Genomic DNA, 16,144 nt, shown 5'->3' with positions numbered 1-16,144 from the left:
AGAAAAATAAAATACACTCTATTATCATACATTCAATAATTTTATCCATAAAATTATTCCTTTATTTTACGCCTCATTTTAATAATAATTATAATGAAAAAATTAATCATTTTAATATTAAATAAAATTTATTTCTTTTTCATTTTATTTTTCAAAATAAACCTAAATTTGTTTTTAAAAAATTATTTTTTTGTGCTTTGTATATTTATATTATCATGTAAATAAATTTTTTGTTAGACTGATAATCGCTTTATTTATATTCTATGTTTTATTAAAAACAGTTTTAAAGTATAAAAAAATAAATATTTTATTTTCTACAGCTAACAAATATAATGAGTTTAGATAAGTTTTATACTAATTATCTTCATGCATCAATTCAATAATTGATTTTATAAGAAAAATGACTAAGTTTATATACCTCATTAGCTTTTATTATTCGAATTTCAAAGTACCCAAATAAGATTTACCTAACTTCGAAAAATACTTCAAGGATGGATTTTATTTATTTAGCAACAAATAAAATTAAAAAAACCTAAAAAAAAGTTATATAATATTAAATTTATTAAAAGAAAATATATTTGATTATAAAAATTAAAAAAACAATTTATTAACAAATGTATAAAAAATTATGAAAAAAAGTTAACAGCATTTTATATGAAATAAATAATATTCAATTCAAACATTCTTACAATTTTACTATATAATTATCAATTTTAAAATATCATTTAAAGTATTTTGATTTTTTGTTCCATTTATTAAATTTCTTTAATAGACTTTATACATCTAGATTTGTGTTTTCAAATAGATAAATTGTTTGACAGAAATTTTTTGCCACATAATTATTAATATCTTCAATAGAGCAACCTATTATTTCTTACTTATTATTTGTTGGAAAAGATGTTAATTCATGATAAACTGAATCAAATGTTTTATCTTCACTTTTAACATGATTCTTAAAAATTTAAGTAATTAAGTATTGAGAAAGAGTTTTATAATCGTTTTTCTTGATAACTAGAATTTCAAAGATTTAGTCAAACAGTCTTTGATCTTGGCTGGAGAGTTGTTGTAAGAAATCAATAATTTATATTTAGAGTTAATCAAGCTCATTCTTTTCATAAAAGAACTATTAGTTAGGTTAAATATCTATTTAATAGCTCTTCTTGTAAAATTCACTAAACATATTTTCTACTTATTACTAAAATTAACTAGTTTCTTTTTCAAACCTTTAAATAATTTAGTTAGATTTTTTATTAAATGGTAAATTTTCAAGACTTTCCATATATTTTTTATTATAAGCAATTCTCTTAGAAATAACATGGATGAGCTTTTACTCTATTGCTTTTGCTCTAAATATACTGAGCTCTTATTTTACTAAAATTTAAATTTATTCAAAACTCAAGTAGCAATTAATTTTCTGATCATTTCTTTTATAAGGTATCTCACTTTATTCATTTTTAATGTTTTAATCAATTAATATGCAATTTCTTGAATTTTTTTCAGGAACTTAGCCAAAAATTCTAATAAATTGCAGTGTAAAGAAATTTTTTAAATTCAAAGGTAGGTATCTCATATAGATTAAAAAATTAGCAATGTAGCAATAAAGCAGAGCAAAGAGAGAAATTATCATTTTTATTAAACCAAATAATGGATATATAATTAATACCTATAAAACAGGAGAAAAAATAGGATAAACTAAATTCAATTCTTCTTTTTCGCTTCTTGGATTGGAGAAGTCAAAAACAAATAGTGCACAAATCATCTGAAATAGAACGAAAAATAAAATTACAAAGTAAGCTAAGAAGTAAGCTAGTGATAAAAATAAAATGTAAACTATAGAGACTAATCTTAGCACAATATTTATGAAAACTATTCCCTTCAAGAAATATAAGCAAAAGTAATTTCTAATGTAAAATCCACAATTAAATCTACCACAACAATCGCCAAAAATTCCACCATCATCATTTTCATCTTCCACATTTTCCGCACTATTTTTAAATTTTTTACTATTCTGCTCTATCTACTACTTAATTTCTCTAAACATTTAGCTCAAAGTTTTATGATAGTCTTCATATATGACTCCTGAAACTACTACTTTTGAATGTGCTTCTTTTTTACAGCTAAAAAAAACAACTAATCCAAAAGCACCATTTACAATAGCATCATAAACTGAATCCATCTCCATCAAATAAATTTTAAAATTATTCCAATAATAAATTAGCTTCCAGAAGTAAGTCGACCTATCAATATTGTTATTATTGTAATAATTAATGATTTCTTATTTTTTAGGTTTGAAATTTTAGGACTCATTTAATATTTAAAAAATCTTAAGATATTAATTTTCATATCCTTAAGGAAGGTTGTGCTATTTTATAAAATAAATGCAATCACAAACAGAATTCTAGTTGATTGTTATTTCGTTTCTTATTCTACTCTTGAAATATTTTACAATATAAAACGCTTTAAAGTCTCTAAGAAATTGCTAAAATTTTTCTTATTATCCAAAATCCCCAGACACTTCATTAAAATATTACTCATACGTTTTCAAGAGTAAGGACAGTTTTAGGTATTAAACCTCTTAATATAGTTGCTTATTCCATTATAAAAATACAACCAAATGTTGTAAGATTACTCTCAGTTAAAAGTTTACTTAATTTAAATCATCATTCATATTTTTAAGTAAATTTTGAATAAGCTAATCATAATCTTAAGGCACCCTTTTTATTGTTGATTTATTTATCATTTCATTAACATAAGTTAGTCTTGAAATTTTCTAAAATTCAACTCTCTTCAAAGGAATTCCTATTATGGCATTTAGAAGGTGAAGAGGAATATGATAAAAAGTTATTAAGCTATCTAATAAGTTGATATGCCATTTACTAAACTACATATTTTCCCATTCATTTGTCCAGTATCTCTTCCAAGTACATTCTGAGTCTAAACTATTTTATTAAACAATTTTTAGTTATAGTAATATTTATTTTCCCATATTCAAAACATAAAAAGAAATTATTTAAGAAATATTTTTAAATTTAAATTAAATATTAAAAATATAATAAGTAGAATAAATCAGATTATAAAGTTTAATTAAAATAATTAAAAATTATGGTTTTATTCTAAAATTTTTGATTAAATAAAATAAAAATATTATTATAAACATAAAAACACTCTTTAAAAAACTGAGTGCTTTGTTTGATAAAGTTTATAAATTAATGCATAAAAAGAAACAAAAAAATAATTTACAATTGTTCTTTTATATCTTGTGTGTATTTCTGAATGCTTTATTAATAAGAATGTTTTAGAGATTACTAAGAAATGTAAAAAGAATCTAAAACTCCCCATATTTCAGTACCTTTCTCTTTAAACCTAATTAAATTAATTAATTAATATAAGAAAATAATTAATTTTTTAATAACTTAAATTACACTGTAAACTATCCAATCTTTTTAATGCTCTAAATTTACTATTTATTTAATGGATCTAAAGATTTTTAAATTTATTATTTTTATTCAGGTTTTTTATTAGGATTTTAATTATTCATCTCAATTACAACTTGATCAATATTTCTTTATTCTATGTCATAAGCACCGGTTTATATTTTTTTAGTAAATAAGTCAAAGTCATTTAATAAAGGTTTGAGTACAATCTTGTCACCTTAATCCTATTAACTAAAATACTAATTGAATGAGGGAGAATCATCTCTCTTACAAAAGCTAGTTATGATATTTTAGGTATGATTTATGATTGGCTCAAATACTTAGTTTAATTTTTCAAAGTCAATTTCTTTCATGAACTTTTATCTATCAAAATATATACCAAGAAATTAGTCTACTTCTTTTTCAATAGTATTATTGTCATTATTTTCTATGTCTTGTAAAAACTCTAAATCTTCTTAATTGTTTGCTTCACCACCAAACTAATAAATTTTACTTAAATGGCCTTTTAATTTTATTTATTATTTATTGCTCATTTTTAATTTGATGATAACCTTTTTAAGAGGTATTTTAGTTACTAAATAATATTTTTTAATAATTAATTATCATTTTGGTTTGATTGATGCTTAATAAATTAAATAATATTGATTCAAATAGCCATTGATTTAATTTGCAATAATTAATATTTCTTAAATTGAGAAATAAAATATTAATTTTGAATTTATTAGCAGCTATTTCATTTTGAAAATAGATAATAGTATTTTCTATTAGAAAATAATATTAATTGAAATCTATTGAATAAATTTAATTTTTATTAAGTAGAATTAGTACTAAAATACAAAAATATCAATAAACTAAGATATTTTAAACTAGTTTTTTATTAAGATCAATAATACGAAAATAATTTAAAAATCTTATTAATGTTGTTTGCAAGATTAAAAATACGGTGTGAGATCAAATATATTAATTTAGATTTTGTATTTAGTCATTCTCATAATATATTTATGAAATTTTTGATGTAATAGAAACGATAAGAAAGATACAAGAAAAATAAAATACACTATATTCTCATACATTCATTTCCTACCCCTTATTTTAATAATAATCATAATTATAATTGAGAAATTAATCATTTTAATATTAAATAAAATTTATTTCTTTTTTATTTTATTTTTCAAAATAAACCTTAAAAAATTATTTTTGTGCTTTGTATTTTTATATCATCATGTAAATAAATTTTTTGTAAATCTAAGTATATTTTAAAATTTAGGCTTTGGATTTAAAAACTAAATTAAAAATTGCAGTATATATTCAAAAACTGGCTAATTTAAGCATAATGTAAATTGAATATGAAAATATTAAAATAAAGAAATTTTTTAAGTACTAAAAATATTTATTTGTTTAAAATCTACGTTAAATATAATAAATAAACTTAATTTTTATAAGATAAATAAATAAATTTCTATTGATTTAATTAATATGTTTGAGATTTAATGGTTAATTTAAAAATAAACATTTATTATTTTTATTTATTTATTAATTTATTTGTTTTTACTAAAGACCTAATTTTAATCACTTAAGCATTTCAATTAGTATATTGTTGTATTATTTTGGTAAAAATGCTATGAACCTCAAAATATTAGAATAAATAATTTTATTATTCAAAGTTTTTATTAAGATACTTATTCATGTAATTAATTAAAGGTTTATCTTTAGGGTTGAATTTGTAAGATCTAGTTAGTTATTTAAATAAAGATTTTTCACTAAATTATGAATACTAACCATGAAATATTATTTATGCAAAAAAGAGTCTCAATTTTAAAAAATTTCCTTGTTCAATATTTGTGAATTCGCAAACTATTTTATATTTATTTGAATCTACTTCTGAAAAAGACTTAAGATACTGGTCAATCTGTTAAAAAATTTTATCTAATTGTTCTTTTTCATAATAAACTTAGTAGCTACCTTATTGGTAGTCTATCTAGTATTCTATTAGATGTTGTTACTTTAATAATTTACAGAATTCTAACTCAAAAGCTTCAGCATTTTCTTTAATTTTACCTAGAATATTGTTCATTTAGAACGGTAGTTATTAAAGACAGTTTCTAACAATTTAGTATCCTAAATTAATATGTTAATCTTTGATATTTTTTACTTACTTTTATAAGTATTTTAAGAAGATTTTACTGATGATGCAGTCTATAGCTATTCTAATTTATTCAAATGATAAGTATACAAGTTTTCTTTTTTCATCATTCTACTCTTTCTAATTGCTTGAGGATTAACAAAATGAATAAAATATTTAGTTATCTTGTTCAATATTTAACAAATTATTATTTATTATAAATTAATTTTCTTATTTCTCTGATTATTCTTTTTTATTCTCTGGATTTATAAGTTTACAGAATCTTGAATCTCTCACTGGCACTTAGCTAAATAGTTTTATTAGCATAAATGTAAGAACATTTTTTAAAGTTTTAGGCAATGTTTTAAGCTTCAGTACTAAATACTCAACCAAAAACAACAAACTTTTTAGCAGAGAGAGTATTATTTTTAGGATACCAATAAAAGGGCTGACAATTAAAATTTAAAAGATAGGAAAAACTAAAGGAATATTTAGATTACTTTTATTGAATTAATCATAAAAAATAATTGAATAGCAGTAAGTCGTAATGAAGATTATTAAATTTAAGATGAACACTGTTATTAAGAGTAATGTTTATAGTATGATAAGGATAACTCCAAATATCCTTAATATGATATTATTATAAATTATGCCAAGTATTAAGTAAATAAATACATAATTAAAAAAATATGTGCAAACGTAATACCTTGAACAGCACTCACCAAATATACCATCATCATTATCATCTTCTTCTTATTAACTTTATTATATCTTATTTTAAATTCTTTATCTCACAAGTTATTTAATATCTTAAAATTTTTCATATAAAGTTCTTCTGCTTTTATCTTCATAATTTTATTTACAAAATACTACTTTAAAACCAAAACACCCATAAATAATGTTTTTCTTTAGAGCATTCATAGACTAATTTAATGTATTATTTTTCCAATAGTACTCAATTTTCCAAAAGTATTTCTATCTGTATGCGAACATAGTGTCTACTGTTAATTCTTTATAGACCTTTTTTAAATTAACACTTTCAAATTTACTTTCTATTTTTAATAATTTTTCTTTAAATGAATCTAGCTGATAGTGGTTAAGGAAAGACAAGCAATCATAAAATAACTTTGTACAAGTGCTTTAGTTTGATTGCATCTTTGTTTTGAATGAATTTATAATAAAAACTCCTAAAATTTTTTCTAAAATAGTTTGATAGTCTTAATTATTGTTGAGTTTTAGTCCATTTCGACTGAAGACACTTTTCAAAAGTTCAATTTAAATATACAGATATAAATTTTTTTTTTGTGAAAATAAAAATTTAGTCCACTTTAGCTATTTTACTATTTCACTGATCAAATCGATAATAGGACAATTCAATAATAAATCTTAGATATCTTTTTAATTGAATAGGTTTAATCTTTTCAAATAATTTATTTCAGGTTAAACATCAATAAAATTGCTTTGAAGATATTCATCTAAACTTAATTTTTTCTTGATAGTAACAGGGACACCTATCAATAAATTTAGTAAATGAAAAGGTACATCGTAAAACAAAGTATAAATCCCATCTTTAAAGTTAATATATCTTTTGTTTAGCCTGAAGTATTTCCATTTTTTAGCTCTGATCCTCTTATTTGTGTCTTCGCTAAATTTGCTAAGTAAATTTGAAAAATAAAAAAGTTGAATTTTAAATAAATTAATTATTTATTACATGTTATATTTTTCTATGATATCTTTTGATTTGTATTATACTTGCATTTCATTTTTAGGAGTATAGAAATGCTGAGAGATCTGCCATTTTTATTATTATCCTTCTTGTAAATATCTAAATATTTTATAAAAATAAATTATTTACATAAATATTTTCATTAATTTTTTTTAAGCTTAAAATTTTATAATAAAATCTAATAGGGCAAACCAACTTAGTTAGCTATATAAGACTATTAAAAAATTTAATTATTTACGTTGTAAAAGCCCCATATAATTCAATGTCATGAAGCTGTTCTTTTGTTAAAGAATCTCCATGTTTTTGGTTTTTCTAAATGTTTTAACAGCAATCTTAGTTTATCAAATTAAAATGGCTCAGAAACTCAAAATTATTGCAATATAAAGGAAGTTAGTGCTATTATTAACTCTCTACAGTCTCAAAGCAACTTAAGGGCTGTATAATAGTAACTCGGTTGTTTTATTTTTATCTTATTTGAAACTCTGTATCATTATTTCTTTTCTAAAAAATCTTTACTTCTCTGAGTTTTTCTAAAAGGGGATGTAAGATATTTTAAATATTTGAAGAATCATATTCTTCAAAAAGGCTTTCTTACTTGTAGTATTTGTTGACTAAATCAAAAATATAGTTGTCCATCAAAAAATGACTTACTTTTGTGTTTTTAGCTATTTATGAATTTGTTTTATTAAAATAATATACTTATTAGATAACTATTATGAGTATTCACTCTTAAAATAGCAATCTGTTTTAGTTATTTTAGTTTATATAGCTTTCAAAGATTTCAGCAGAGTTTTATAATATGGATAGGGTAGGGTATAAATAATTAAAATTATATAAGAAATAGATAATAAATCAATAGGTATTTTTAAAGGTTTTCATATTTAATTACCTTTGGATGATGATAATATATAAATCTAAATCAAGACTCAGTTTTTTTATACTTTAACTTTTTGATGGAATAGAAAATTAACATAAATAGGAAATTTTAACAAGATGATAAGAAATTGGACTACTTATTTTTAGATTAATAAGTTAAGTTAAGAGAGTAAAACTAAATAAAAAAAAGGATTGCGAGTTCTATAAAAAAGAAAAATACATTGAGATTATATTAATATTTTAAATCTTCAATTTAGGTAATGTAAAATAAACTAAATATATCTTCATAATTTAATTTTTTTGTTTTCAATTTTCCTCTTATTTTCTTTGAAGTTTCTTAAAATTTATTTTGAAAATCTAAACTAGAAATATTTTAAATTCTTTTAAAATGAATTTTTAGCATAACATCATTATTTAAATCAATGTTGGTTGGCTTTTTATTTTAGTTAAAATTTGCTTTATAGAAATATTTTCAGTTATAAATCTTGAGTTAATTTACTTAACCTGATATTTTAAGGTAAATAATAAATATAAAGGTTAGATAAAATTTGTTTAAATTAAGAAAAGTATTATTAATACATACCATCAATTTTTGGTATTTTAAAGCGAAATTAAAAATGTTAATAATAAGATCTCCTTCATGCGTATGCATAGTTTTATTTCAATCCACTTTTACTTATTTTTATTAAATCTGAAATTTCTAAAACTATGAGTAAGTATTAAAAACATAATGTAAGCCTCATTATAAATCAATAAAAAATTTGTTTTTTAAATTTGATGCCTCAGAATTTGTAAAATAATAAATTAACTTTATAAATATTTTAAGGTAATCTAATTGTAAATTTTGATTAATAAACACTATTAAGAAATAAAAGAATATTATAAATTTTTCTAAATTTTAGTCAGGTAATTAGTAATAAATAATATTTATTATTTAATTCACATAGTACAGAAGTCTTTCTAATAAACATTTAAAATACTATAAAATATATGTGTAAGTTAGTTATGTTTATATTTTACTTACTCATTCATACATAAATTATTTGTTATTGTATTTTTAAAATAATTTATTATACCACTTTTTAAATCATTAATAAAAGAAAAAAAATTATTAATAAAAATGATAGATTTTTTTAAAAAAAATAGGATTTGTTTATAAATTAATTTAATGTAATCTAAATTAGCGTTTAGCATAAAGCTCGATTTGATATAATAGATGAAAAATCAAATCCAATCATGTTACTGTAAATTAATTTATTATTTATCGAATTTTAATAATAATTGATTAGTTTTGGTCTATTTCATTTAAATAAGGTATGTAAGTTAATATTGGCTAAAGCTAATATCACTTCTAAAAATAGTTGTATATAAAATTTTTATGATCGCTATTTAATAGTCTACTTAAATCCTTTTTTACAAAATGTTTCATTTTTAAAATCTTAGATTACATTTAAGAATATTTCTAATCATTAACTTAGTTTATTTTATGTATAATAAAATTATTTAATTTTACTTTAAACATTCTATTTTAAGGTAAATTAATTAATTAAGTTAAGACTGCAATTAATATTGTTAAGAATAAATATCTCGAAAAATTCTTTAAAGATTACAATATTAAAATGTAATTAAATTGCTTTTTTCTACAACATTTTAGAACTAATTTGAATTACTCTAATAAAAAAATAATGCTGATCAGAATTGATAAAGTGGAAAAGTAAATAAATTTTAAAAATTTTATTAGTTCACTATAATTTTAAGATAAATAAACTAAAAAAAAAAATATATATATGTGTACCTACAGACATTCGTTTTTATTAAAAAACAATAAGAGGATTATTGATGTTTTTATAATACCATACCTCGGTACAAAATGCCGGAATCGGTACAGGAAGAGGTTTAGAGGTTAAATAGTATATAATTAAATATAATTTTTTAATAATTTAAATCAATGCTTTTTAGATAAATTAATTTGTGTTTATACTCTCTGTGATAATTTTTCAAAATTTAAATTAAATGAAGTAAATAGGTGTTTCTCTTAAAATAAGCTTTTATTTAAGTAATAATTGATTTCATCAACTGGATTTGGGTTAGAATAATCTATAGAGCTAACTTTTAGTAATTCATATTTTAATGGTTTAATTAAGTTTTTTGTCAAATATTTTTAAAGCATTTTTTATATAAAATATTCTGTTAGCAAATAATAGCTATTGTTTCCCTCTATATTAACCTATTACCATAAATTTTACATTTTTAAAGGTGATTAAGATTATTTTGAGATGAGATATTACTATATCTGTTGATATATTCCATCTAATTGATCTTTTTCATAAACTATTGTGCAATCCTCGTCGTTTTGTATTTCTAATTCATTAGCATACTTCAATTCAATAATTTATTTCATTTATTATTAGAAGCTCTTTATATTTGTTTGCATATTTACTACTATTTATTTTTCTGAAAAGGGTAGGTAATTGAATGCTTTTGCTAAAGCAGCCTCTGTCTCTATTTGATATTATTTGGTGTATTTGTCCAGTTCTGATAGGAGAAATTCCATATATTTCTAATCTAACTCAAGGTCTATGAAGAGCTTTATTTATTCAGATGAAAAATATTTTAGCTTAATAGGTTTTTGAGAAATCTTTTCCATGATTATTTTGCAATTCTCTGGTATTTAATTTTAACTTTACTGCTGATATGAATTCTTTTGTTTAATTTCATAATTTTGATAATCTTAGTTCTATATTAAGTAGCAATAACTAGAATCTCTATGAGGAACTTAACTGAATAGCTTTATGAGAATAAATGCAAGACAATTTTTTAAGCTCTTTGCCATGGTTCTAATTTTCAAAGCAAGGAGCTAGAGGAAGTAAAAGAAAAATTTGAAGAATGAAAACATAATCTTACAAATTCCTAGGATTGGATTAACAATCATAATGTAAAAAAGAGGAAATGCAAATGGTATATTTAGATTGCTTTCGTTATATTCATCATAAACAAGAATATTAATCAAATAGGATAGCAAAAAGGTAAAAATTGCAAATGCATAGAGGAGTATAACCAAAAAAAGCTATAAAACCATAAAGAAAATTCCTATCATTCTTAGAATTATGTTCACAAAAATAATCCCATGTAAAAAATATACACAGAAATAGTTAAAAATGTATGTAGCTATAGGTAATCTAGAACAGCAATCACCAAATATTCCGTCACCATCATCATTGAGATCCTCTAAATCTTGATTAAATCTTTTCTAGATATTAGTTTTCACTTTAATTTTAATCTATTAAAAAGTTTCATATAAGGTTTTATGAGAAGATTCTTTATTTTATTTTCTAAAAACTACTGAAAAACCTAAGCATCCATAAAGAATATTAATAAGCACTTTATTTATTGTATTTTCTATGAAAATATTTTTAATAGTTTAATAATGAGTGATTATTTTCCAAAAATATTTATTTCTCTCAAACTTAAAAGAGGGATCATAATCTGCAATCCAAAGTTAATTTTGTGAGAATTTATTTATTTTATTGCTAAAAATATTTAGATATCTCTCAAAAGCATCAAGTTTGTAGTACTTAATAAAAAATTAGCAATCCTAAACTATTATTTGTACTTAAGAAATGTCATTATTTTCACACATCTTAATTCTATCTTCTAAATAATCAAAAATTAAGACACAATAAAATAAATCTTCTACCAACTTAATTTGATTTTTATATTTAACATCTAAATCATTATTTTGATTAAAAAACTCCTTTACACATTCTATAAGCAGATATATTTTAAGATTTCTTAATAAGATAAAATGAATTTGATGCCATTTCAGATTTTTTATTTTATCAAACATAACAGCTATAAAATCAAAAGATTTAATCCTATCCAAAAAATCTTATTCGTTAAAAACATTCATTTAGCTTAGATTAATTTTTTCAAAGTAAGGCTTCAAATATTTTAAAAAATAATTTGCAAGAGTTATTTTAGTCTTGATTGTCACAGGAGTACCTATCAAGCAATTTAAAAGTTGAAAAGGCATGTCAACAAATATTGTCTGTAAACCATCTTACATATTCCAGTAGCAAAAACTTAAACCAAAATTTTTCCAAGTTTTTTTATTAATGCGGATTTTAGATTCTTCAGAGCACCACCTAATAAATTTAATAGAAAATATTTTTGTATAAAATAAATTTCATTAAAATAATTTTTTATTAATTAATTACACTTCTTTCAATTTTGAGTAATCAAACTATTTAAAATGTTTCTTCATGAATTCATAAGAAGCGTAAAAATTTTCTGAAATCTACCAAACTTTAGGTTGATCTCCTTAATCACAGCTTTTTAGAAAATATAAAATTAATAAAAAAATATCTTTGGAGTAAATAAACAAATGAATATATTTATTTATTACCTTATAAATCTTCCATTCTTTTGAATACTTTATAGCTAATATTTGCTTAAAGGTTAGCAAATATCATTTATATGTGTTGCATATTTATCCTACTGTTATCCTATTTTTTAGAGCTCAATGTCTTTAGAAGGTTGCTAATTTTTATGTTCTTGTTGTTGAGGATTTATTTCTAATTCTTAGCAGTTCTTTTCAATGACTTCAAACCAATCAAAAGGCTCAATAACTAATTTTTTTTTTTATTTGGTAATTTCTTATGAATGAATATCATATTGATCATTTTTTGCATAAATTTTAATATCAGAAAAGTATTTTTTCATTATAGGATAAAAAAGATTTTATGCACTTTAAAAATCATCTAAAAGTGTTTTCTCATCAAAGTATTTAGATAAATAATCTTAGAAATATTCATCTGACTTTTCATTTGGTTTACCAAAGACTTATTACAATTAATTTAAAGACAAATTTTTTTCCATTTTTTTTTTTGCTTTTAGAGTTACTTTAGCTTAGAATTATTTTGGATTTATAATGAATTATTATTTATTTAGTGTAGTTAAATAAGAGATTATTTAAAGTAAAATATTTCTATTTTTAGATTTTTTCCCTTCATAATTATTCACACTTTCCTCTTACAAGCCTAAAACCAAACCTCTTACCTGGCTAAAATCTCTTACCTACATACAATCTCATACTTACTTACTTACCTACCTACCCGAAGCTTCAAAAACTTGCTTGAATAAAACAAATAAAATTAAGCTGGTTATCTTTTTATCAAAATTCGATCAGAATTACACTTTTTAGTATTTAATAGGATCTAAAAAATACTTGATTGAATAAAAAAATGCTTGAAAAGATTAAATATAATTTTATTTTTTATATTTGATTTTACTCTTATATGAAAAAATTAAAAAATTAAAAATGTAAAACTATTAACTTTTTTTATAAATATTTATAATTTAAGATAACAGTTTAAAACGATCTAAAGATTTTACATTTTTTTTTAAGGCTTTTAATTATTTTTTTATTATGTAAAGAAGTCAATTTGGCTATTGCAAGAGCATTCAAGTAGTAAAAACAAAAATTAAGAAAATTTTATTTTTCTTGTCAACAGTATTTCATTTTTAGGATTTTATCAGATTTTAATTTTAAAATTCTTTTATATGTTTAAGTTTTTCTGAAAAAAAATATTATCATTTTTAAATTTAATATAAATTCTCTAAAATATTTTAATAGATGAAAAATTTTGCTAAGTTATTTCTGATTTGATAGATTAGATAATCAAATTGGTTTTTTTTTATGAAGTAATTTATTTAAATTGCTTAAAAAATAAAATATTTAAAAAGAGATTTAAAATATGAGAATAAAATGATTCAATTTTTGGTATTTATTTGGTATGGCATGACGCAAATGTAATAAATTTAAAATTAAAAATAGAAAAATTGAGCTTAGAGTAGACTGAGTGCTCGAAAGCTAAATAATTTTTATCTATCACAAACATTTTAGAAATACTATACAGTAATTAATATCTGTATAAATAATCTTAATTAATTTAGTGTTAGCACTTAAATCAAAATGAATTCAGGTAAGATTAAATTAGCTTACAAACATTCATTTTTATCATTTTATAAATTTATTTTATTGTTTAATGGTCTAAACCTATTTTAGAAAATATATAGAAAATTAAGAAAGCATATTTTAAAATAAGTTTAGTATATTTATAAAATAATAATTTGTAATTTAAATTTCTTATTTGTTCTCTTAAGCTCTTTTATTATGAAAATAAAATATGTTTAAAATATATTCATTTATTTTTAGAGCTATAAAATGTGTTTAGATTTTAAATAGATAGATTTCGATTTTTTAAAACTGCTAATTTATTGATTGATGTCAGTCGATGATAAAATTTATGTGAATAAAATTTATAAAATATAATATAAAAGTCATTTTGTATTCCCTTCAAATAGTTTTTAAAAATACAATTATAATTTAATAAAATTTAGGTTCAGGATTTAAAAATAAAATTTCCTATTTTTCAAAATAAAAAAATTGAAGTATATATTAAAAAACAAACTTGTTAATTAAAGCATTATGTTAATGAAAAATTGAATACAAAAATGTGGAAACAAAGAACTGTATTAAATGCAAAAACTATTTATTTTTTGAAATGCTATATTACAAATAATAAATATACTTAATTTTTATAAGATAATAAATGAAAATCTATTTAATTTATTTCATATGATTGATATTTAATGATTAAAATAAAAATATTTATTATGTTAGTTTATAATATTTATTTATTTTTACTAAAGGTCTAATTTTGATCAGCTTTTAATAGCTAGCCAAAGTATTTCAATTAGTATATTTTTCATTATTTTACTAAAATGATATCAAATTCACAATATTAGAATAAATCATTTTATTATTAAAAGTTTTTGTTAAAGATACTTAATTATGTAATTAATTAAAAGTTCATCTATAGGGTTGAATTTTTGTGATCTAGTTAGTTATTTAAATAAAGATTTTTCACTAAATTAGGAAAACTAACCATGAATTTTAGTAAGGTAATTAATTGATTAATTCACAGAAATTTTTTTCAAATAAAAATATAAAGCACTATTAGATATGCACGCTAAGTAATTTTATATTTTACTTATTCATAAATTATTTGTAATTCTATTTTTAAAATAATTGATTATGATGTTTTTTTTAAATAATAAATAAGTGAAAATATTATAAACGGGAATGATTGGTTTTTTTCAAAAAATAGTACTTGTTTTATAAATTAATTTAATGTAACTTAAATTAGCATTTAGCATAAAGCTGATTTGATATTTTAGATGAGAAATCCAATCCAATCAATTTATTTTGTATAGAATTTTAAAAATTCTTATTTTTGTTTTGTATATTATATTTATTTAAATAAAGTATGTTAGTGAATATTGGTTAAAGCTAATAATAATACTACAAATATAGTTGCATATAAAAATTTTTATGACAACTATTTAATAGTCTATTTAACTACAATTTGTTTCACTTTTAAATCTTAGATTATTATTAAGCATATTTTTTACTACAATTTAGTTAGTTTTATTTGGTCTATCCTATTTTCTCGCAAATTAAGTAAGTTAAGTCAACAATTGATAATAGAAAGAATAAATCTCTCGAAAATTTTTTTCAAGATTACAATATTAAAATATAATTAAATTGCTTTTTTCTACAACATTTTAGCACTAATAATAATACTTCAAACAAATAAGGGATGCTGATCAGACATGATAAAGTGAAAAAAACAAATAAGCTTAAAAAATTTTCTTACATCCATTCAATTTTAATTTTAAGATTAATAAACTAAAAATATATACCGGAAGTAGGTAGGTTGGTAGGTAAATACAATTCACTAAAAAAAGATAAAAAATATTATTTTGTAAAAATTCATGTTTGTATGTATGTATGTATGTACTAACTGAAATAATGAAGTTTTAAGATAAATAATTTAGGTTTGTTCAAAAATGAACTATTTGAAATAATCTTTTATTATATTTGTTAGTATTTCTTCAAAATTAATTTTTATTAAAATAAAA

At 20.5% G+C, this 16,144-nt stretch overlaps 2 protein-coding genes across 2 annotated transcripts; both read right to left on the bottom strand. All coding sequences in view use genetic code 6, as the record gives it.

Annotated features, from left to right (window-relative positions):
* Positions 1-675: 675 nt before the first annotated feature.
* Positions 676-7,918, bottom strand: TTHERM_00549400 (transmembrane protein, putative; the record flags this gene model as incomplete). The annotated part of the gene is made up of 10 exons (XM_971596.2): positions 676-696; positions 782-1,360; positions 1,664-2,939; positions 3,241-3,363; positions 3,423-3,936; positions 5,451-5,552; positions 5,619-5,863; positions 6,263-7,210; positions 7,268-7,381; positions 7,521-7,918. 10 exons carry the CDS (start codon positions 7,916-7,918, stop codon positions 676-678), a joined length of 4,320 nt encoding a protein of 1,439 aa, XP_976689.2.
* Positions 7,919-10,309: 2,391 nt separating this feature from the next.
* TTHERM_00549410 (transmembrane protein, putative) lies at positions 10,310-13,036 on the bottom strand (the record flags this gene model as incomplete). Its single annotated transcript, XM_971597.2, has 4 exons — positions 10,310-10,385; positions 10,447-12,303; positions 12,376-12,489; positions 12,564-13,036. 4 exons carry the CDS (start codon positions 13,034-13,036, stop codon positions 10,310-10,312), a joined length of 2,520 nt encoding a protein of 839 aa, XP_976690.2.
* Positions 13,037-16,144: the final 3,108 nt, after the last annotated feature.

Source organism: Tetrahymena thermophila (assembly GCF_000189635.1).
Source record: "Tetrahymena thermophila SB210 genomic scaffold scf_8254823, whole genome shotgun sequence".
Classification (NCBI taxonomy): domain Eukaryota; phylum Ciliophora; class Oligohymenophorea; order Hymenostomatida; family Tetrahymenidae; genus Tetrahymena; species Tetrahymena thermophila.
The sequence above is the reverse complement of the archived record's forward strand: the minus strand, read 5'-3'. Positions and strand labels throughout refer to the sequence as shown.